This window comes from Schistosoma mansoni, chromosome W (assembly GCF_000237925.1).
Source record: "Schistosoma mansoni strain Puerto Rico chromosome W, complete genome".
NCBI classification, from domain to species: domain Eukaryota; kingdom Metazoa; phylum Platyhelminthes; class Trematoda; order Strigeidida; family Schistosomatidae; genus Schistosoma; species Schistosoma mansoni.
In genome coordinates this window covers 19,416,526-19,440,767 of record NC_031502.1, presented here as the reverse complement: position 1 = coordinate 19,440,767, position 24,242 = coordinate 19,416,526, and the positions used below count along the sequence as shown (strand labels likewise).

The 24,242-nt window shown below is 32.2% G+C and overlaps 2 protein-coding genes across 2 annotated transcripts; one reads left to right on the top strand and one right to left on the bottom strand.

The window, feature by feature from the left end:
* Nucleotides 1-276: 276 nt before the first annotated feature.
* Smp_128370 (putative glutamate synthase) lies at nt 277-16,933 on the bottom strand (the record flags this gene model as incomplete). The annotated part of the gene is made up of 5 exons (XM_018788889.1): nt 277-369; nt 803-883; nt 3,737-3,866; nt 7,454-7,584; nt 16,829-16,933. 5 exons carry the CDS (start codon nt 16,931-16,933, stop codon nt 277-279), a joined length of 540 nt encoding a protein of 179 aa, XP_018654387.1.
* A 1,479-nt stretch (nt 16,934-18,412) lies between these two features.
* Nucleotides 18,413-18,613, top strand: Smp_204100 (uncharacterized protein; the record flags this gene model as incomplete). Its single annotated transcript, XM_018788888.1, has 1 exon — nt 18,413-18,613. One exon carries the CDS (start codon nt 18,413-18,415, stop codon nt 18,611-18,613), a length of 201 nt encoding a protein of 66 aa, XP_018654386.1.
* Between the last annotated feature and the right edge of the window lie 5,629 nt (nt 18,614-24,242).

Below are 24,242 nucleotides of genomic sequence, written 5' to 3'. Positions count from 1 at the left end.
TAGCATAATTTCATTTATTCAAATTTATACTGAACCAATAACTGTGAAAAAATTTAAATCAAACATAGTGAGAATTGCCCCCTCTTACATTGGCGAGTGTTGGTGTTAATCAAGGTGATCTAGAAAAAATCTAGCAAGTTAATATGAAGATGTTTACTAACTATACACATAATTCAATAACAAAACCATCGAAGTCGAATCCTAACTCAACAAATTCTGTCTCATTACAAGACTTTTAGATTCACAGTTCCTACTTGCATCACAGACAGTCATGGTTTATTTGAATGTTGAACTGTCGACTATGACGTACCATATCGATGGATTTAATCTTTCCTTGACATTCACAGCAAATTCATTATTATTTTCAATCTTTAAGAATGAATGTCAGACAGAAATAACTAAAGCATACATTGGGATTTACATACAGGACTGGAAACTGAAGATACTTATTTAGATCACGCCCATTTTAATAAATTTACAAAGGTTATTGACAACCATTTTGTTTTTCGGGAGACTAAAGTAGCTAACTGGCATTAATAGTTTCACTGTAAAGGTAATCTACCTATTTTGGAGGGTTCATGTCAAATAATAATGAATTTCATCTGTGTAAAAATAGTAATCATGGTGAATATATGTGACAAACAACAAATATTCAACAGAAAGTTTGGGTTAATAAAAGAGATAAATATACGAATAATAATAACAATGATAATGAATGTTGATAAAATAAAGAATCAAATGGTAATCAATGATCATTATGTAAAATACATTTTGCTCATTATTTTAAAATATTCTGTCTTACTTGAACTATAATTGGTTCTTCAGAATGCGCTACTATACCAATACAGTTTTTCTTCACATCCACCATGCGCCAGAATAAAAGCTTAAGAGTAGAGAACGTAAGATTAGAAGGTAGTTGAAAGGACAAAATGTTAAAAATATATTGATTCTAGCTTTGTTCAAAAGAGAGTCAATGCATATATATATACTCCTGGATAGTACATTAGTATTTTTTAGTAGAAACATTTATCTACCCGAATTCACAGAACTATCTAACGACAACCATGATTCAGTCTAGTCTTGTAACTCAGAATATTTTTTTGAGTTATACAAAATAAGAGAAACTGAATTGTAAGAGACATTCGTTTTTTTTCTACTGTGTAATTCAAGTATGTGTTTATTCTTGTGAACATTGGAGACTTATAGTGAGTTGAATCCAAATATGTAATGGTGGTGATTTTGACTCAAATTTTCGTACGTGACATTTTGTTCTTAAGTTCCTAATAAAGAATAGGTAAACGGTGAGTAAATCAATAAAACGTTATCCTTTCAAAGGCTAAACTATTTTTATTTGCTTTGATAGACAGAAATTTAGAACGGCAGTATAGTGAGTCTGAAGAAACTAATAAAGGTTACCACTGGGACTTTTCAGATCAACCGAAAGTAATGATAATGGTGGTGAATTTTCCATGAAATTTAAGACTAAATGTGAGAAGAAAATTGAAAAGCACTAGCTATATTTTTTGAAATTTTTAAAAAAAGTGTTCAAAGCTAAAAGAATCTACGTTTCCTAGCTATTTCAGTTAAATAGCATATTACTAACACACTAAGGATGTGTTCAAAATATATTTCAAGCAAATTTCGATGGATTTTAATAACTTGACCACATTCTGGATTTCTGTGTCTTCATAGGATTAAAGGATTGAGTTGGTAAGATTACGCTCACTGATTCTTAATTGAATTATGTAGATCTGAGAAACGATGAACATTTCCCAATAGGATGTCCATAAGAAATTTCAGTAATTTACAGATAACTAATTCACTGAATCTATCACTGTCGATATAAAAGAGGAAAAGTAAACCAATAAATGGTGAATGGTTCAGTTGCTAGACAATCTTCAGAGAATGAGGAAACAAAAGACGTATCGTTTACAGATTACTATTGTATGCCTAGAGTAAATTAATGTCACTAGATGTAGATTAATGAGAGGAAACAACTAAGTAGATTAGTGCATACAGTATAAATCACAGTTATTTATGATTGGATAAATATCGAAAAAGAAAATAGACGTATTAAATAGGAGTGAAAGTTATCTTATAAATTATTCGGTCAACGATTTGTCCTTACAATAAAATCAGAGATTGTTATGTGTATCAAGGTTATTTAAGGCACGGTATTAGTCTTTCTTCACATTTTTAATAAAGATTGTAGATGTTCTATTTACTAGGTACAAAACTCAACTTATGAATTTTGATGTAGTGACTTAAGTTACCTAGATGCAGAATACGATAAATAAATCCCGGGACTAACATCAAACGAAGGACATTTGTTGTTGGTCTATTCATCAATTCTTTGCAATTCTGACATTTCACTTCCTTCAAAATAATAGTTGTAGAGTCAATTATGACATTTCCTGCAATACTCTCTCTCTCTCCCTCTCTCTCTCTCTATAATATATATATATATATATATGAGTCCAGCTAGTGTCCCAATCTCCCTATTTTGGGGAAGCCGCTATACAAACTTTCGGGAAAATGGCACAAAACCCCAAAAATTTCCCCAAAATAGGGAGACTGGTGTTGTTAGTTAGGGTTATCACCCCATTCAGTTTCATTTACAAACTGACATCAGTTATAATGTATAATGATGAAGGGTAGGCATTTAGAGCTGAAGTGGAGTCTTGCGCCAGGTTTATAAATTAGGGTCAGGGTTTTCAACACGAGCTGATCTGTTGTAATCCAATGCTGTGAAACCCTTCTGTTTACAAACTTGAGAAACTTAGGGTTGAGATTCAGCGTAAGAGTAAGAAAGGAAGAATATTACATAGCTTTACTGGACACTCTTGATTATGCAGTAAACCACAGCAAGTACTTTAATGCACAATCTACTTTGGGAGCAGGTATCCTCTGTAGTTTAGCTTAAGCACCATCTAAAACTCACCTTTTGGTTGCATAATACATATTTTTATTGGTTTCAAAAATTTCGGAACCAAATATTCCTGATTTTTACTTCGTTAATAATAATATATATGTTATCTGTCACCTCGCTTTAAATTTTGCACAAAATACATGAGGCATTATCACAATCCTGATTGGTTGGCTCAAGGACTAGAGGGTCCAGTAGTAAAATGTCTACCCAGTGATTAGAGAGATTTTTTATCAGATTACGAATAAATGCAACGAAAATATTTAAGTGAATAAGATATTTCTTATCACACTACTAGGTTCATGACAGTGTTCTCCTATTTCGACTGCATTTTCTATACAAGTAGCCGTTAAAATGTTAAATCCCAACATAGATACAAATGTTTATATTATGGAGAATGTTTAAAATACTAAAACTTAAAAGCCTATGATAGTCTGTGATAATCTGTATGACGAATATATACAGTGATAACGAAGACCAAACTACAGCACACTGAAATAAGCTTTTAAAAATATGCAACGACTTAACAGCAAAAACGTCAATGAGAATAGTGTGGTTTTTTGGTGGATTATAAACATTAAGAGTTTCAAGAAGGAGTGATTTAACTTCTTACTTGCTTTCTCCATTATGTCAGTCATACTTTTTTATAGTCGTCTATATCACTGATTCGCTATTTGTTTTTTAAATTTCACGGATTGCAGTTAGGCGTGTCAATACGGAAATAATCATTTGTACAACTTTAAAACTCATGTACGATTTAAGATGGCTTTATTAAAAGTTTAGTCTAACTAAAGATTCGAAAGAACTTACTTTTAAGTCACACTCCTTTGTTATTTTTGAAAACCGTTTCATAATATCAGGAATTGCAGTATTGCGATCATGTATAAAGATGATACCAGTAGCGAAACGACCCAGTGGTGGTAAAACAACATTTGCCTCACTAGAAAAAGACAACAGTTTACAATAGTCTCATTTTGATTGATGAGAAGTAAAACAAATACAAATGTAAACCACAAAACTATAACAATGAACCCCAAATTTTTCGCAACAAAACGCTAGTCACAACAACACAATGAATAAAAATAAATGTCGATGGGGTAATAATGCTAGCAAGTGGGACAAATTTATTGCATGTTTGTAAAAATGTTAGCATATGAAAACAAAGAGCAATTATCTTTATTAAGAGCAATCAAGAAACTGCAGCGGAAGTTGAAACTCGTAGCTCAGATAGTATAGTATTGTAGCAACATCATGATGTTGATTGTGATTTACGTTTCCTTTTCAATAAATTCAATAATCAATCATCAAGAAACCATTTTCAACAAAACACTTCTCATGTTGAGATTTAAGCTTCCTGTTTTTCCATCCTTGCAAAAACTATGTTGAAATGAACCAGTAACTTTTTGTACAAAATGCAAATTCTACTTTCATGCCAAGTTGAGTTTTTTAGTAAAACCAAAAAAGGTGTTTCATCTTATCAGGCATACATTTTTTCAGACGGGACATCGACATCTATTCCAGGACATTTTTAAATAGCAAGATCATTTGTGATCATCAACATAACTAATTATACAATGAAGCTGCAGTCACATTGTGGTCTTCTTGATTGCTCGAAGTGCAAATGACCAAAAATCTTTAAGTCCATCAAGAAGTGTCATTGATGTTAAGTCCCCGAACATTGTAGGACAAGTGATTTCGATAGGATAACAAAATTTGTGATTGTCTCACTTCTATATTTTGAATCACTTCGATTAAAATTTCCAATTCAGAATGAACGTTAACTAGCCGTTCCATTTCCTCAGTCACTGGTAAATCATGTGTCATATAAATTTAAAATATTGTATTTGTTGATCAGTCTTTCCTAGATAAAGGTCATAGGGTTTATTATGTGTGGATTTTGGTGATTCATTTTCTTTTGACCTACATTTATTTTTCTGTATATTCGAACAATAACCAACTGTCATTTACATAAGATAATGAAAGATTTACCACAAATGACAAAAACAATTTAACTGAAATCATTTGATAAATATCTCATCGTTTGTTTTTATCCGGCTCCCATTACAAAACAAAAAAGAAAATTGTGCCTTTGATCATTGGAAATTTTTTTTAAATGAACTTCAAGGTAAAGAAATTTCCTTTCGACTTCGTACAATACAGTGAGTTAAATGTAAAGCCTGTTGGCAGTTGTCACTTTCAAACGCTTGTCTGTAACTTCTAATTACTTTTATCTGGTTTATTGTTGATCGTATAAACAATATAGGGTCTCCATTTTCTTGACTTCATTTCTGTTGGTAAGCATCTATTCTAGACATGATGAGTTTTGAAAATACAGCGACTGAAGATGTGGTATAAGAATTCGAAATTCGCAAGACCCTCAGTAGATTACAATAGAAACATTCTCCCTTGTATACAAATTATCCGTTTGCAAAAATGATTGGTTTTTTACTTATTAATGTACCTCACATCAGCCCTTCTGGCAAAAGATAGCGTCAAGTGGTCCTGTTTCTGATATCTAAACAAGCCCCATATCTATTTGGTCATTCCGGATTAGAAGATCAAAATATAATCCTTGCTCCTATGGTTTAATGGATGTTTACAACTTACAAAGAGTAGCTATACTAATTAGTGCTTTCCTATGTTAATTCTATCCGGTTATTTCCTATCTTACCCTATATATACATATAGACATTAGTATTCGACTGACAAATCTGTGGAGCTCTAAAGGGAAAATGTGAAAAATTCCTCATTATTGCGCTGACTGATGTGAATAATAAATTTAAACCGTAGTTGGTTGAACGTTATTCTCAGTTTTCTATCTGATTTGAGATTACGAGAAGGCGCTTTTGTAGGACACTTAATCTAGTTTTAAGAATAATAATTATATTTGGCCATGACCTGTGAAGGGATTATATTTTACTTCACTGTCCATGTACATCCCCAAAACCATCTTTAGATCTAGTTCCCACACCATACAATGTATATTTCTCACTGTTTTTGTGATCAATGTTAATTTTGATATGTTTTCAATGCTTACTTTCTATCGATAAAATGAGTAATTAAAATCATGAATCCTTTAGCAATACTTCTGCTTATATTTTAGAAGTTTTCAGAACCCTATGATCTGGAAATTTTCAGTGACTGAAGCCAAAGCTTTCGATTATCGTAGGCAACAAGGCAATGATAAGTCGCTTACTGTCAAGTTATTATAATTTTTCTACAGATTCTGTTACTAGATAACAATTCAAAAACACTCAAATGCGGGGTATATTATCCTTATAAAAGAAGTAAGTTTCAGTTTGTTTATTCAGGCAAAAGATTAAAAAAATACGGTCATGAAAATTTTCCTCCTAGTATTTGCTTTTATAAACCTTTTATATAAATGAAATCATTTCCTGTCCCATAAAGTTCCATTAAAAAAATAATAAAACTTTCAATAGGTATTCTAATGATTGATGTTTTATTTAGGATTAGAAAATTATTTCCATCAATGATTGATTGTTTGCTTCAGGAAAGTAAGTAGAGGCAAATGAAAACTAAGATAACGATTAGTTTGTTAGTTGTTTGAATAAATATAGAACTGGCTCAATCCACTCACGCTTTCAAATATGGAAATAATAAATCTCCACGAAACACCCGTTCTGATAATAATAATAATCATATGCTCACTAGTGACTGACTTCGAGAGGTAAATCCAGGAGTTCTGGTGAGAAGCAGTGACCAGTGGAGTTCATACCATGTCTGTTGTGAGATAGGAACTCACTGAAGGCAAGTGGTGAACGGTTGCTCAACTTCGTGGATTGGTTGGAGTTAGACATAAACACCATGGGATGCCGGCTCAGTGGTCTATCGGTTAAGTGCTCTGGCGCGAAACTGATAGGTCCTGGGTTCGAATCTCGCGAGGCGAGGTCGTGGATACGCACTACTGAAGAATCCCACAATAGGACGAAACGGCCGTCCAGTGTATCCAGGTTTTCCATGGTGGTCAAGCTTCAATTGACTTACGCTTTCAACTATGAAAATATAGAACTACTTAGAAAACAAATAACTAGTTGAGAAACACTTGTCTAATGCCGTGACTGTTTGGCAATATTTTCTGTTCTATCCTGTGGATGGCAGAATCTATGAATTTTTATCTTTGGAATACCCCGAACAGTTTATTTGGAAACTAAATATAACTCTAGGATACAGAATCTTGAGCTCAAATCAATCACTTGTGTAAAGTGGTCAATTTTTCTTCGTTATATGGTTAACTGAATTTAAAAAGTAGCTCCAAACAACTATTTCTTTAAGTAATCACGTTAACCATGAAGAGACATTTCAGTATGTCTCAGTGTTATTTTTTCTTAGAGTAGTGGTTTCGTATCAGTTAATAGTTTAAACACACTTTGAAGGAGTCTTTCTGAGGATATTTACTCAATAACCCTCTGGTTTTAAGTAACTATTTATATTTGTCTAATTATTTGATTATTAAACTTAAGGCAACATTCCCATATTTTGGTCGAGTATCATAATGAAAGGACTTACCGCGCGTACTCCAAATATATTTCATATGGTATAGAAGTCATCACACCCGATCCATCCCCAGTATCCTCATCACATGCACAAGCCCCTCGATGATCCATACGTTCAAGCATGACTTTGGCATCTTTCAATACCTAATATCATATCAGAAGAAAAATGAAACAAAGAATTTGGATTTAACCCAATAGTATCATATGATTGTTTGATTACGTTACTATTCTATATACCTGGAGGTGATCAGGGATTATCTTCAGATCTGGTGTTTGTATTTATGAGATGTAGTGATCAATAAACGACTGCTTGAAAGGATATAAATATATGTTAATAACAAGACTCAAGAGTACTAACACTATGAATATAGTTTCTGCTAATAATCTTTTAATGATAAAACATTTGTTATATTCCTAGGAAATGATAATTTACTCATCTTAGTTTCTAACTTTGATCGACAATCAAAACATCAAACATACCTTCATCAAATAATCAACCAAGTAAACTTATAAAACATTGTTCTATCATATAAAAGAGTAATTCAGTTGATTGATAGAAATTATCTTAATGTTCCTGAAATGCAAGGCGTCAAATAAGATACAAAATATTACTGTTGCTATTCATGACTATTGAAAAAAGTCTCTTCCCATTTTTATTTGATTTAGTCGTAAATAAGCATTAAGAATTGACATTTTGTTCATCAAGTTTCAGGAGTTGATCTCATATCTGGCAACACACTCATCGTTTCAGATTAGGCACATAAAATATTTTTAGTTAAAACCAGTTAAAAAGATTCAGTCAGAATTTGTCAGTGTTTACGTTGCTCTTCGTTTATTCTAAATTTAAAATGTTGTTTTAGGACTAATCTGCATGAAACTTAGTCAAATCGTACACTGTGAAGTAATTTAGTACACTGATCGGTTCAGTCATACTGGAAGTTATATCATTCCTGCCAGGTTGCTATTTGATGAGATCTCCAAATAGGCAGAAAACTTTACATGGATTTTCCCAATTTATTCCAACTATGATGTATTTAACAGATCCGTTCAGCAATACTGATGTGAGTATATTAAAAAAAACAGTTTCGCCTCTAAAAGTTTATCTTAGTAGACAAATGACATGTGTTCGGTGCTAACAAGTATATTCCAGTAACTGGTTAGGTATGGCAAAGTCAGAAGACCAGTTGATGAATAATACGAATATTTTGGTTTGTTTCATGCCCATCTTATTTTGTTTTTTTTTCTTTAAGTAAAATATAGCAACTCAAGGTGATACATAATCATAGCGAGTTCAACATGATATGTAACTTGTATATTAACTACAATTTGAATAACAGTTCACTCATCTTTTGATTAAGCTTGTTCAAAAATGAAATACTGAGGTTTTATAGTTTACTCGTAAATATAATACTTTTGACTCTATTAACACCCAGTCGCAATCTCTGTCTTATGGAAGAAATACATTTCTACTAATAATTTATATCTTAAAATTATGTGAAAAACGATATTTTTGATGGCGGTAGTCCATTGAAAAGACTGAACTTTTTAGAACGCTTGGAACCAGGATTAATTTCAACAATAAAAAAAAGAACACCAAGCTTAGCAAAAGGTTTTACTCGCTTAAATTAGATTTAATCAAAAACCATTATTTATACTCAGTTCTGAACATTATTTTCATTTTCGATACCGCATTATACAAACTTATTGAATGTGGTATAGAGATTTGCATTTTAGATGAATCTGTGAAATTGAATGATCTATTTTATAGTTCAGCAGTTGATCAGAGACAATCTGTTTAATCAAATGACTTTTAGAGTTGATCTTTGTACTTGGTATGATAAAGTGTTTAAGAATTCCAGCTGCTTCCGAAATAAGCTACGATTACGGGATTTAATGAATCAATATGTTTACGTATTTCTTCTACTTAACGTTTGAGTATTCTCAATTAATAAATGGATGTTTATTATTGCCAACTTAAGATATAAAGGGCTCACACGAAACATTATTAATCATTCCGATTATTGAGCACTTTAGGCAGTATGACTTTAGGTATAGAAACGACATTCCGAAATGCTTAGAGGCTATCAATGATGTCAATAATTTTGTGTGATATACATTAAAGGAGGTTTTCTTATTTGATTGAGTTTATGAATCTCACTCCTATCACAAAGCACCCAATTGGTCAAATTAAATATTGAGAGGACTAACTGAGTATTTTCAATTGCATAACAAAATATTTTGATTTGTTTTACATTTCATGGATTACAAATTCACTTACTGTAGGAACGCTTACATTCAAACATTCCTACCAATCCAATAACTGGCAACCTGACTAAAGATAAATAAAACATCATTATTCATTTGACAGAATATGTTCAAAGAGTTTTACGTCCAAAAGTCTATCAGGTTATCAGATTTTAATAACTAAAAATTATACAACTGTAATCGTTAGGACGGAAATACGATAATTTCAGTCAAAAACATAGGGTCTATTAACTAAGCTGATGGTGAATGTGACCAGATATTAGTCTGATAATTAAAGCATTTAAATTATGAGGTAATACAAATAAATGAGTGGAGTATAAAAGTTTACCACTTTACTGTGTGAAGTAATTGTCAGATAAAAGAATGGAAGAGGCTGAAACCGATAAACCTTATGTTAAGGTTCTATATAACTTGTCACTTACTAAGATGATTGATCCGTAAATGCGTGTATACTTATGACCACTTATCCATTCAAACGCAACTTGATATTATAATAAAAGTTACGTATGAGTGAATAAGATTAGCTTTTTTCAAATGTTCATCAAGGAGCATGATAGAATGAACAGTTGGTTTATTCAACTATGCAACCACGTTAAAATTATAGTTACATTGAAGATATAAATCGCTACAGAAAGAAGGTCCTGCCCTTGTTCACTAGATAAGCTGACTAGAACTGTATGATACGAAGCAAGTACTCTGAACTCGCACTAGTAGAAACTATCATCTACAATTCATCTACGAACATGAACTGATTTAGTACACAAAATATTAAACTTATTTCGTTAAAAATAATACCATAGAAAAACTCCGATAAATAGGATTTCATAAAAAATCTATATATGTTTGCATTCCTGAGTATAGAGAAGATAATCTTTCAAATTAATGGTACATTTTGTTTTGAATTGAACGGTGAACCGATAGATCCTATTATCATTCAATTATTTATGGTTAAATGGTGCATTAGTCCTGAGTGAAAATAAAGCTGATAAACTGGAATTCCTTATCCAATGAATTTACGTATGAGGTAAAAGAGGAAGCTAAAATACCCTTAAATAATATTCTTATAACAGGTGGGATATATAAATTAGTAAAGACATTTCCGTGAAAGAAAAATATATGGATATGATTGAATAAAGTTGATATGGAGAGTCAATCAGAGTTAACAAAAGGTCACTAGATGGCAATCAGAAGTGACTTAAAGGTCAAGTGCATTTCATCGGAGTCAATTTCCTAAGGGTCGAGTGGTATATATATGAATGAGTATTTATGCATTTCGTTCAGTAGTCCCATACGCTTTCCCGCTCACTGTTGTGGTCTCGCTCAAGTAGTCAGTTGGGGGTTAGCGCATAGCATACCGTGTATCAGTATCAGATTCGGACACTGTACGTCACAACAGTTTCTAGGAAATATACTGCTTTAGTGCAACAAATTTTAGATCATTGAGATGTGTCTCATTTAAGCATATAAACAAATAAGATAGCATAAAATAAAATATATATTTCCTAATATTTGTACGTGTAAGAGTCCAATACTGGAAAAATAATGAAATCTTACCCGAAGTTAATCTAAAGAATGTGCGCTAAATCAGTATTATCATCGTAATTTTAGTTTCTCTGAGTCAAACTTTTGACAGTAATTCGGCGATTATCTCCAGACCAACTTCATGGGAAAGATATACTTAGAGAACAATAAAGTAGAATATTTTCAAATAAGCTTTTCGAGTTTTAAAGTGTTAAAAATTACCATATTTTAGATTAGAGCAACACAATATGGTTCTGTTATGTGTTACTATCATGTTTGCTTACAAATATGTAGTAATATTTTCAATTCACTATTAAGGCATTTACTGAAAATGAACTGCCATCCAGCTTTAAATCTTTTTTGGCAGGTTGATCAGTTTTGTTTCCTATACAAGTTAGTAATACAGTTTATATCAATTGATATTCTAACAATTACAATTTCACATAATTTTCTGCATCCAGTTATGCAATATATGATTGCTTGCGAGGCGGGATCGTGGATGCGCACTTCTGAGGAGTCCCACAATAGGACGAAATGGACGTCCAGTGTTTCCAGGTTTTCCATGGTGGTCTAGCTTTAATTGACTGATGATATCAACTCTATAAAATTACTAAAATCTCCACCAAACCCTTTCTGAAAAACACTTATCTCAAAGTAGTTCTACACATAACTTCAAACATAAGCATAACTTAACAAAATAAATACCAAAAGTCAGTTCAATAAATTTCAAATGAAGACTATAGACATTTAGAAGGACAGAGAGAGAAATTATTTTGCGTAAGTTCATAGTGTTATCTAATATAATAATAAACAGTGAATATATTCACATAATATTAATCAGACATATGCCATGAACTTGCATCAAAAATATAGGTCATAGTGATAATAAACCAAAAAAAAGAGAAAAAAACAAGTGAAAACGTCATAATAACCATCATATTAGCAGAATTCCGATGAATAAGCACGCACATATTATGTTTATTATTGTTGTAGTATGACCCTTACAAAATTCCATAACAATCCAACAGCGCATAGAAATATTTTACGCTAAATTTATACAGTCAATAAACTTGTTTTTTTTTAAGTTAGCCAAAATCAATTTCGTTATGGAGTCGGAAGTTTGGTCAAAATTGAAGATTTATGCAAAGGCCTTGATCATAATCGACCAAGTATAGTAAAAGTACATATTGTTTTCATTATATTAAAATCATGGCGGCAAATTAGATGGTATGAAGGCTTTATAATCAATAAGAAATCCACATAATAACCTAAATACAATAAACTTAATTATATTTTACAGCTTTCTATAAGTTAGAACTCTGAGATGCAAGCTTACAGTTATTCAATAAATTTTATATCTCACTATTTACTGTACACGTCATATTGTATATCTGTTCAATGATGCCTCTGAGTATAAAACTAGTTAATAGGTCCATTCAGGATTCGTGAATTCATTTAACAATTTTCTAACCTTTCTCCGGAAAAGTAATTCCTCATTAAACGATATTATTTACGTTATCATTAACTTCTGAGTAGAAGTTCCATAGATTTTAATGTCAAAAGAAGTGAAGATAATCTAGTCATACGTCCAAACGACCATAAAACTGCTTTGACGATTCTGTCAGATTCCACACGAAATGAGTACCTTCGAAACACTTTTCTAATGGCAACTGAATCATACTCTTGAGATTTCTGACGAATAGCGTTTATAATGAAGGTCTTACGTTAAAAAGTAAACATATATTATCACCTACCGTGCCGAGGAACAATGTGTCTCTGGACCCCTTTTAAAAAAACATAACTTTAGCTAGAAGTATAGTCATTGTTTATGAGCTATAATCTCACTCAGGTACACTGCTCTAGCTCGAATTGTGTGTACAAAACCCAAAACAGACTGATAGACATTAACCTAAGCACGTAGTCTCGTTTATTTCTATCCACCTGTATTTACTTATTTGCATATAGTTACAGTATCATATACATCAGAAAACCTGGAAGTGTTATCTAAATCAACTTCTGAACTTGCCTCAAAGCAGTAACTGTAAGATGTCCTAGGCTATTTACAAGTGCCATATGTACATGTATTGTCAATACAAGTCATTTTGTGAACCGAAAAAGATTTTTCTCAATGATCAATAAACATAAAACGGGCAATCATCTGATTTTACTGAGACAGCAATGTAAACTAAAGTTATCATTCATCTGGTACAGTCCTAGTGACTGGGCGTTAACATGTGATACTCTTCGATATTCTGTCCTTTTTACTATATATACCTTACGAACGTCCCCCATTATCACCAACATACTTTTAATTAACTCATTAATAAATTCCATATTCGGTTTACTTGTGATTTAGGACTCACGTCAGTGATATTATTACTGACCATACTCTTTACATAACTATTTCAAAATATCACTTAGTCGTTGAGGTTTTAACTCTTCACAAGAATTTTCTATTTATATGAATATTATTTATTGAAACTGATGTCAAAAATAGGTTACTACAATTTTTTTTATAATCACTAGTCGATTTTTTGAGTTAGCCTCCCTTATTTGTAACAATGACCATATATTTTGTGTAATTACGTAATAAATTGCCAAATTTACTCTGTCTAGGTGGATCTGCTTTGTACCTTCGTGAAAAGTATTTGATAATTCAGGTGGTTTCGTGAAAATATTATGAAACTTAAGGGTTTTACGTTATTGTATCGAGGAGATTCGAACTAGCGAAGGAAACCTGCCTAGTGTTTTCATATTTTCCAACTGATGGGAATCACGCTCAGAAATGTTAATGATATTTTACATTTATCTCTCAAAAACTACACTTTATTTATAAAGTCAGTGCGTTTCTGGAAGATTTAAAACATACTATTCAAACTACTTTAGTACTTATTCATACCACTTGAAACCTGCGTAGACATTTTTTACATTCTCTTTAATGTGCTAAATCTAACCTCTCGTATAATAAATACTACATTCCGAGGTAACTAAACTTTGGGATTCCGGTAACATTGTTGGACGGAGGATATCTACGTAAACCAAGGCATCAGTTTACCTAAACAATGGTCGCTTTCTGAACTATTCTGTCATTTGTTTTGGTTTACTTCAGTGTCCACAAATTACAATTCTGAGCTAATATAGGTGCACTGTTTAAGATAAAAATGAAGTTTATTTTGTTTGCCAGTTTTTGTTGATCACGATCATCCTAATAAAAAAATACACCTAAAAAACACGGAACCACGATTTATATATTGTTTTTTGTTGAACTATCCATTTTTCGCAAAGGAAAATCTGAATTGAGACATCCAACTAGATTATACTCGTTTTTGCCTACATAACGTCCCAGATAACTAGTACGACCAATAACCCTTATGAGCTATGTCAAGTCAGAAGGATTACTTTTACAAAATGGTAATCATTCATTTTTAGAAGTAGATCGACAACATTGATAAATTAGAAATACTACCAAATAAACATTGAGATGTAGATTTGTCAATAATTTTATTGATGCGATATCGATTGCCTAAATAAAAGTGAACTATATCGTTTACTCTACCACAAGTGAGTAGCATTGTTCTCTAAGTCTTCAGTCAGCAGTATGCGATTTCCTGATTGTTTCATCATCTTGCGGAAAGTACTAAAAAGTTGGATCACTGTGGTACTATAATCCATCTTTCTAGGTTATACTTGTGTTGTTAAAGTTGGCAATTCAAAACACTAGGAATCGGCATCTATGTTGCTGTTATGTAATGTGTTTATTCGTAAATCATTCTCGACTGGAACATTTTAGAAAAGAAACAGAACAACGATGCAGTTCTTATCTTAATAACCATCTGTGAGTGTTATAAGAGTGTAAGTATATCACAAGTGATTTAGAAGTAATGATCAGAGAAAAACTGAAACTACATGTAAAGACTGAAATCTTTATGGAATACATAATGTAAATAAAATATCATAACTGATGAATGTGATCTTTTTCCTAAAAAACAATTAACTAGAACATATTAAAATTGCTTGTTCTCAAACCGCTGACTATTTTCATACCCCAGACAATAACTAGATTTGTTATAAGTACATGTTAATGAATGATGGAAATTTTTAACTGAGTACAAACTTTACAAACCATCTAACGAAATGGTGTGGAAAAAGTTTAAAATAATTTTACACACCACTCAAACAACAAACATTAATATTAAATTCACTTGATATTGTTTGTTTGAATCTTCCCACTGATGTTTAGGACTGACGAATCCCAAATAGGACGAAACGCGCATCCTGGATTCCACTGATAGCTACTATCCATCTTTGCTTAAAAATTAATATTATTTTTAAAATGACCAGAAATCGAACCAAATGTTAGTGTGAAATACCGCTGATTTACCTACTAGTTTTGTATATAAACTGAAATAAGTTACTACACCAATGAACTTCATGTATAAATCTCCATACATCCACGTGCACATATTTGCACTATGTTGAAAGTCAGTAGGCTATAAAGTTCATTGTTTTAGCATTGGGAACACAACTACACGTAATTAGATTTTAAAGACAGTGTTTATTTGTGTGTATTCATGTATACGCATGTCCATTCACATATTTCTTTAACTGGATGAGTCAGAGGAAGTTCAAACATGCCTTTATAGTAGCCATGCTAACCAACAACACTTTAATATAGTGTTTTTGACTATTTGATTTCCCTACAATGACTAGGTTTAAGTGAGTGAGTGATACCTAGGGGTTGAGTATGTTCAAGACATATTTCATTTTATTTGTTCAATATGTAATGAACTATTCATTCTTAAAGCCAAAGACTTTAATTAAACAAAAAAACTATTTAAAATAAGATAAATTGTATCAATCTTAAGAAGCGATACCGTCAGATTTAACTGCCATCCTACCTAATTTATGTAACACAATAAGTTTTGTTATACTGTTGCTTTCATTTACCTCAATGTCGTTGATAATAGGTTTATTATTATTACTATGATATTTAGTACAACGAACTATCTAATTAAGTACTAGTAGCTCTCAAAGCAGTTACATAGAACTATGGATTTGATAAATTAACTTTCATCTTGTAATTTACACATAAAGCCAGTTAGTGAATCGGCTTTTCAAGTACACTTAGAGTACTTTAGACTACAGACTCGCCGAGTTAAACTATTTTTATATTCAATAAGGTATTTTCAGATATGTAAATAAAAGTCAAATACGACCTCAAAGTAACATTCTAAATATTGTATTTATATGAGTTTACAGCGCTTTGCATAATCCCTAAAAATCATAGTAAACTAATATTATCTAGCAGGATTTGAATAGATACCTTTTACGTTGAAATGATTCTTCATTTGCTGATATACAGCACAAACTAATAATAAGCATAGGATTTATATACTATGATTTATCAGTAAATAGGGAACGATGATCTTTGTTCCAAACAGTTTTGTTCGACACATACCTAATAGTCAACCTCAAGTGAAAAGAAACTCAAAAATAGGTAAAAATTTCTACTGGATATTAACAATTCAATAAACTCTACATACATGCATTATTTTAAACATTTTTGTAATAGAATAATCATAACAAACCAAAAACTACATACTTTATTTGAGCGTACACCTTTAGTATTAACAACGAAGCCCACACCGCAAGCGTCATGCTCCTCGTTCGGATCAAAAAGCATCTCCTTAGATTTCTTTTCATCCATCGTCAGTTTCATAGTTGTCAGGATTCCGTAATGATTGTCCAACTATCTGAATGAAAATAAAAATCAAACTACTATCAAATAATTGGCCAATATAATGTGACCAATCAAGCGACAAGCTCTAGGTCAATAAACATCACAGTTCCGCCACGTGATAACCATTGGTCTATCTTGTACAATATGACTTGACAGACATACAATTGGATTATTGTAACTGATAACTTTTATGCTATCAAGTTATAGAATTATTTTGGCCCTTAGTGATAGTGAGAGCCTTGAAAATGCATATATCACAGAAAACAATGAATATTATATCCCCTTTCCCAATAGGTTTATGGATTTTCGATAAATAAATCTTTGGAAACTACCTGTTTACAGTCTGAATTTACGAACAGCTAAAAACAATGAACTAACAAATATCTGAATAACTGATTCGACGAAATCATTTACTTAAGCTGTACATTCGTATATATAGTTATATGGAAAATATATGTCTACAGGAGGCTAGGAAAGATTACATCATAAATTGATTCGAGAATAAATAACAAATGAGGTAACGTACTAATCAAGGGGTAAGGAAGAAAATAATTTATGGGTCGGATAATAGTCCAATTGACAGATATGAAGAAAAGCGACAAACACAAAGGTCATAATAATAATAATAATCTGAGTAATAATCAAGAAAACTTGTATAAGGTAATAATAATAATAATAACTGATTAGAGTTTAAATGTAAAATAGTAATTTAAAAAAACAAAAAACTGATAATAATCAGATAAAAGTGCAGAAAAAAACAAAACAAAAAACACAAAAAACGTACCCAATGAGGGAATTAGGGCCAAGGAAGACATTATTTATGTACGAAATATTCAGTCACAATGATGCAACTGAATTACCGAATTAAAGAAATATATTAATGATCACAAAGTAATCAATATTCGTTATTTTTGGCTTCACACAGCCTAATGGTTTCAAAGATCTAGATACTGCTCTGATCAAATATACTTCATTATGTATAAATGAGATAAGTTGGTGTACTAGGTATTACTTGATGCATACTTTAAAATCTTCGAAACGTGTAAGTGAGAATATTGACAGATGATATAGCGTCATAAAAACAGAGTCCTAAATTAACTATCAAAAAAATAACATAGGCTATCCTACAAAGCTAAAAGGTTTTTACCATACATTAATCTTATTTCACTAACATCAGAAACTCAATGACAGAAAATAAAATACACACTCAGTAAAGTTGAAGTGCGTTCACTATCACTGAAAATATTTTCAGTTTAACATATTAGAGCAAAACATAATTAAACCCAGCACTGAAATACCACTGAAGTTGCGTTTATTTTGTTCTTATGTTGTCGGTGTTGCTATCACGTATGTGTATCTTATCGCGTATTTTTATCAACATTGATACGAACAATAAGTATAACTAAGGGTCAGACGAATAACTTCACATATCAGTGTCTCCTAAGTATGATAGTAACAAGATACATATTTTTATTAATCAATCACAGTCTCTTTTGTTCTGTCTACTTTAAACCAAGCGCAATCTTTTCAATGAGAATTTTCATACTGTTTTACTTTTACCTAATAATAATCAGTAAAAGTATTCACTGTAAAATCAAAGCTATCTTATCAACGTCCATATCAGTTTGTTATCTAAAAGATAGTTAAACAAAACAGTAAGATATTTCTTAAACTATAATTGCATAGATAACCGGTAGCTTAAATATTGTAGATCTGACCATTCTTCGATCTATCAGCACTCAGAACGTGTTATACTTTTCAGGTGCTTGGCATAATGTATGTATATTATTCAGTTTTAAATAGTTATTTACTATTCAAATGATTGATCAGCCACTTCTCTAACTGAAGCACTGAGTTATGTGGGCCGCCAAAATCTTCAGGTATTCCTTCCACATGAACTCTAACATAGGCAAATCAAAGTGGTGAGATTTCCTGTCGCATTATTCAACATCCAAAATATTCAGCTCTATAGTTCCTGCTCTTAATCAAACAACAGATTCCAGATAAAGTCTAAACTAGGAGCCCATTTTGAGCGACTTTTAAGTGATATTTCACATCCATACGATCTGCATGGTAGTTTCCCTTAAACATTTTCAAATAATCCCCTTTCCGTGTGAACCAAATAATTAGATTTTATTACATTCTTGCTCTTTTTCTTTACGCGGAGAAAGTAACTAATATAGTGTTCTTCTAGCCCTTGTGAATTATTTATCACTTGTACGTTGAAATTAAATAAATAGTATGTTACCTGCTCTACTTCAGTATTGCATACATTCTTGCGGTTTACAATATCTATCCTTTCTACCAGTGTGGGTAACAATCAGGGTAAAAAAATTTCGAAAGTTATGACTTGGCAGATTTCCAACGCTAAGCAAGCACAATTTGGGTGGTAGATTTTAAATTGATCTGAGAAAAACATTATAGACATTTTTTTCAAGGGTTACATTTTTAGAATATCGACCAAAGATTGGAAATATTTATTGTCTCGATCGACTTGATCAGTCAGTACTCCCTTTTGATGATAGTAGCTAGAGCAAGACATATTGGGTTACGTAAATACTCTTCCAGCTAGGGGTTTGGATATTAATTAATGGATGTTTTTTGTCTGTATGCGTTCATTTTGTGAGTGGGTGTGCATTCTGATTATTTTCCACCGTCCTATTGGTTGCCTATTTCAGCCTGACAAAATACATGAAGCATAGTCTAAAAAATAAAACACTGTTGTCTACCACGCTAAGCGGTAGCTAAACTATATCACCTAAAATCAATACTTGGCATAATCAGTCTACTCTTACTTTATTGTCTTTTCAGCCTCATGATTAAGTATAAAAAACATATCGTCACACCTTGCAACTATATCAAAGCGACTATATCGAAGATTTAGTCTAGGGAGGAAACAGTTTTCGTAAAATAGCCTTATCATTTTTTTTCATTTTCCTCAGGTAAATATTACTGTAAATAAAACTACATGCAATGATAAGCTTCCGTTCGCAGAATGTCTCCTTAAACTAAGCTTCAGTCATACCACACGTATTCATTGTTGGTATAATGACCGTCTAAGATGAGAGGTAGTTACTCGCCGAAGACAATGAAAGATGGTCACGCAATACTGTAGACTGATTAAATTCAGATATTAACACCGCTGGGTCGCGGCTCAGTAGTCTAGAGTTTAAGCGTTCGCTCCCCAGACTGAAGGTCTGATTCCCGCGTTCAGGGTCGTAGATGCACACTGCTTAGGAGTCATATGCTAATATGAAACGCTCATACAGTTTTTTGCAGGTTTCCAGTGGTGGTCCGACATGGATCTGTTCATGATTTCAATGATGAAATATATAATATCAGAATTACATTCAGAAATGGCATCATTGCGAAAACTATCTGTATGTCGTAACAATATCTTTAGGCAGTCAAAAGATACCATAATTACTGTCACACCATATATTTGAAAAAAACCGATGTTCCAAAATAACAGTTTTGTCTTTAGTTGTTAGATACACATGGATAAAACACTGGATGAAGCTTGATTCCCTCAATTGGTGAAAGTTATAAAAAACCAATGAAAATATTATTATTTAGGCGAAAAACTCTTAAGTAAATTGGCGTACTCTATGTTAACAAAAATCTCAATCACACAAAGACCACTTCAAGTCTACAATAAGGTCATAGTTAAATGGCGTCCAGATTTAAAAATTGTCTACACGAATGATGAGTAAGGACAGGTGTGAAATGTTTGTTTTCGTAATCAGATAAACTTTTTTTAAGCGAATCTAGTTTCCAAATATAACATAAAGTTTGCAAACTTTCGTAAATCATTTGAAAAAGGATGATTATGCGAATAATGTCGAGCTTATTGGGTCTTGGTAGGGACAGGAAATCATAATCATAGAATTCTGATTCAAACCCCTACAAAATACAGAATCTAGTAGAATAACTTTAAACTTATAGTTGTTGATATATGTTATAAGGTACCGTTATTGCACAGATAACACAGATCATTATTTAAAACAAAATAGAGAATAGTACAAAAATTTAAGCTAAAGACAAATAAAAGGCGGTTCCACAAAAATTTAAGCAATATTGATGAATAATCAGCTTTTTGATAGAATAGGGTGCTGGAAAGTTAAAGAGAATATTCCTATTTTGATTACAATAGAAATAAATATTTTCAAACCCTTTAATTGACATGTTCAAATTATATTCGCTCAATGACTGGCTTTGTGAATTGTAACGTGACATTAACTTGTTTTCGGCGGTTCAATTAAGTTTCCTTTCATTTCGCTGTTCATTAGCGCCTATTGATATACAACCTTGTTTCATAACAAACAGTTAAAATAAAAGTCAATTTGTTCGATAAATTGTTTCAGTTACATAAATGAGTTAGTATAATGATGTATTTCCTGCTTTCCCTACTATTTGTTGAATTTAAATGCTGTGGGGGACATCATTGGTGTTTATCAGATAGTTTTTTACTTGTGATGTCTAAAGCAATTAGTCCCTTTGATAAATTTCGATAATGTAATAAGAAGACGAAGATTATCAGAACTATGTGGTCGATCTTTTAGGTGACATTAATATCAAAAGAAAAACTATGTGCTCATTTGACGTGAATTCCTTATTCACAAATGTACCTTTAAAAAAGACTATTGACATTTTATGTGACTATATATTTTCAAACAACCTTAATTTACCTATTCCCTTAAAAATTCTTAAAGAGTTATTACTTTTATGTACTGATAAAGTTCAATTCAATTTTGAAGGCGAATACTTTCGCCAGATTGATGGGGTTGCTATGGGTAGCCCGTTAGGGCCATTACTAGCAGATGTGTTTATGGCACATGTGGAAAATTTATCTGAAGACTTAATCGAAAACATGTCACTTTATAAGAGATATGTGGACGATATCTTAGTAATTGGCGAAAGAATGGAAGACATAAACTGCCTATTGAATAAATTTAACACTATCCAAAACCATATCAGTCTTTCATGCGAAGAGGAGAAGAACGACCAACTCCCCTTCCTAGATGTACTTCTAAGCAGACGAGAAGATGGCTCAATAAAACGATCCATTTTTCGAAAACCGACGTGGACGGGTCAATATCTTAGTTGCTATAGTTATTGCCCTGTGCAATACAAACATGGTTTGGTAAAGTGCCTTTTTAACAGGCTTCGTCGTATTTGCACAAACGACGCTATTGATAACGATGTTAAGTTGTTAACCATGACATTAATCGGGAATGGTTATCCACCTAAATTTATCAATAGATGGAAAGTTATGGGCACAGCGAGACCTGCTGTAGCCTTGGTAGAGAAAAAGCCTGTTTACATCACCTTACCATTTAGAGGTGATTCAAATAGCCTTTTATTGAAACAAAGGCTTAAATCAGTCATCAACAAAACATATTGTGCAGCAAAGGTCATGATCAAAGAAAGAACAAGGTCCATGCTTCATTCAAAGCCTAGACGACATGAAAACGATTGTGTCACATCCCACTGCGTTTACCAATTTAAATGTGTGTGTGGTCACACATACATAGGGAGGAGCAATCGTGATCTGATAATTAGGGTGGGTGAACATGTACCGAAATGGTTGCAAAAACAAATACAGTCGAATGACCCAATAAGAGTAGAGGATAAACATCCATCATCCTCTGTTGCTAAACATATAATTGAAACAGGTCATAAGATTGATCTTAACTCAGCTTTTGTTGTGTTGTTTAAAAGTGTAAAAGGGCGTATACTGAGGTTTATTGAAGCCTTAGCCATACGAAAATTCAAACCCCCTTTGTGTATCAAAAACAGTTGTTCTCTCCTTAAACCTACCCTGGTAATAAATGCTTATTATCCAGAGTGATTAGGTGTCAAGTTGTTTTCACATTATTTTATCATTATTATCCTTGTCTATTTCTTAACCTTATTACCAGTTTAGTTGACCTTTTATTTTTATATATAAATGTTCTTAACAAGTATATGTGTGATCAGATTGTTCGAAATGTATTGCGCTAATATATCACATAGTTCTGATAATCTTCGTCTTCTTACTTGTGATGTCATCATTTTAGTTGAACCGTTGTACGGTAAATTTTCTGGAGTAACAAATAACATGCCGTCCTGTGAGTAACTAAAATTCAATCTAGTCTTCTAATTAACAAGTAATTCACCCAAAAATAACAGTCTTCATAAGTGAATTGCTCATAATCTTGATCTTAAAAGAACTATTTTGAGGAGATTAAACATTTGGAATTATTTCAAAAATATTATATCCGCCGAAAGACGTTGATAGGCTGTCAGTAAAGCCTCCTTCATAAACCCACCTTCTGAATTATAGAAAACAGTAACCTGCCAATATAATTCTAAAGTATTTACATTATTATTTTACTCCTTGGATCAGAAGTTCGGTTATAACTGCATTCTTTGGAGTAATATCTAACAACCCGTGAACTTTGTTTTCATATCTGAAATGTAAGAAACAGGGCCATATATACCTTAACAAATATTTGTCACTATATTCCGTCCAAATATCGGATGTTATATATTAAAAAAATATTTTATTCAGTCGGCTGATGTAAATAAAGGGTTACTGTCAGCTTAGAAACGTTAGTTAATTAATTGACAGAATAACAATGTATTCATTAGCTGTGACAGAATTATGCTTCGCTATGCCACTATACTTTGTATTAGAAGTTCCGATAGTTGACATATGACTCTTTTGTCGCCCTCAATAATCCAATAGTTTCATTTTCTATTTACTTTTCTGTTTATGTGATAATTTTATACAAAATATCAGAGAGAAAAAGCTATACATCCTACGACGTTAAACGTTAAGATACATAAATTCAACATCAAGTTAAACTACATATTAAGATGATGAACTCTATTTAATCTCCGTCCCTAAATTACGTTACTATGATTATCTTTAGGGAGAAATTTTATTAGCACGTAAACAGAATTAGTTCAATCTCTCTCCATGATATGCTAAACAGTGGAGTTGAGAAGTGAAACCATCATTCAGAAAGATTAGATAGTTTAACTGTTTTCCAAACATTAACATAAATACTTTCATGTCGAAAACTGAGGAAAAGTTATATAAATGTATTTTCATAGTTGAACTTATGAGTCGATTGAACCTAGACCACCATGGAAAACCTGGAAGCACTGGACGGTCGTTTCGTCCTATTATGGGACTCCTCAGCAGTGCGCATCCACGATCCTGCCTCGCGAGATTCAAACCCAGGACCTACCAGTCTATCGGTTAAGTGCTCTGCCGCGAGACTGATAG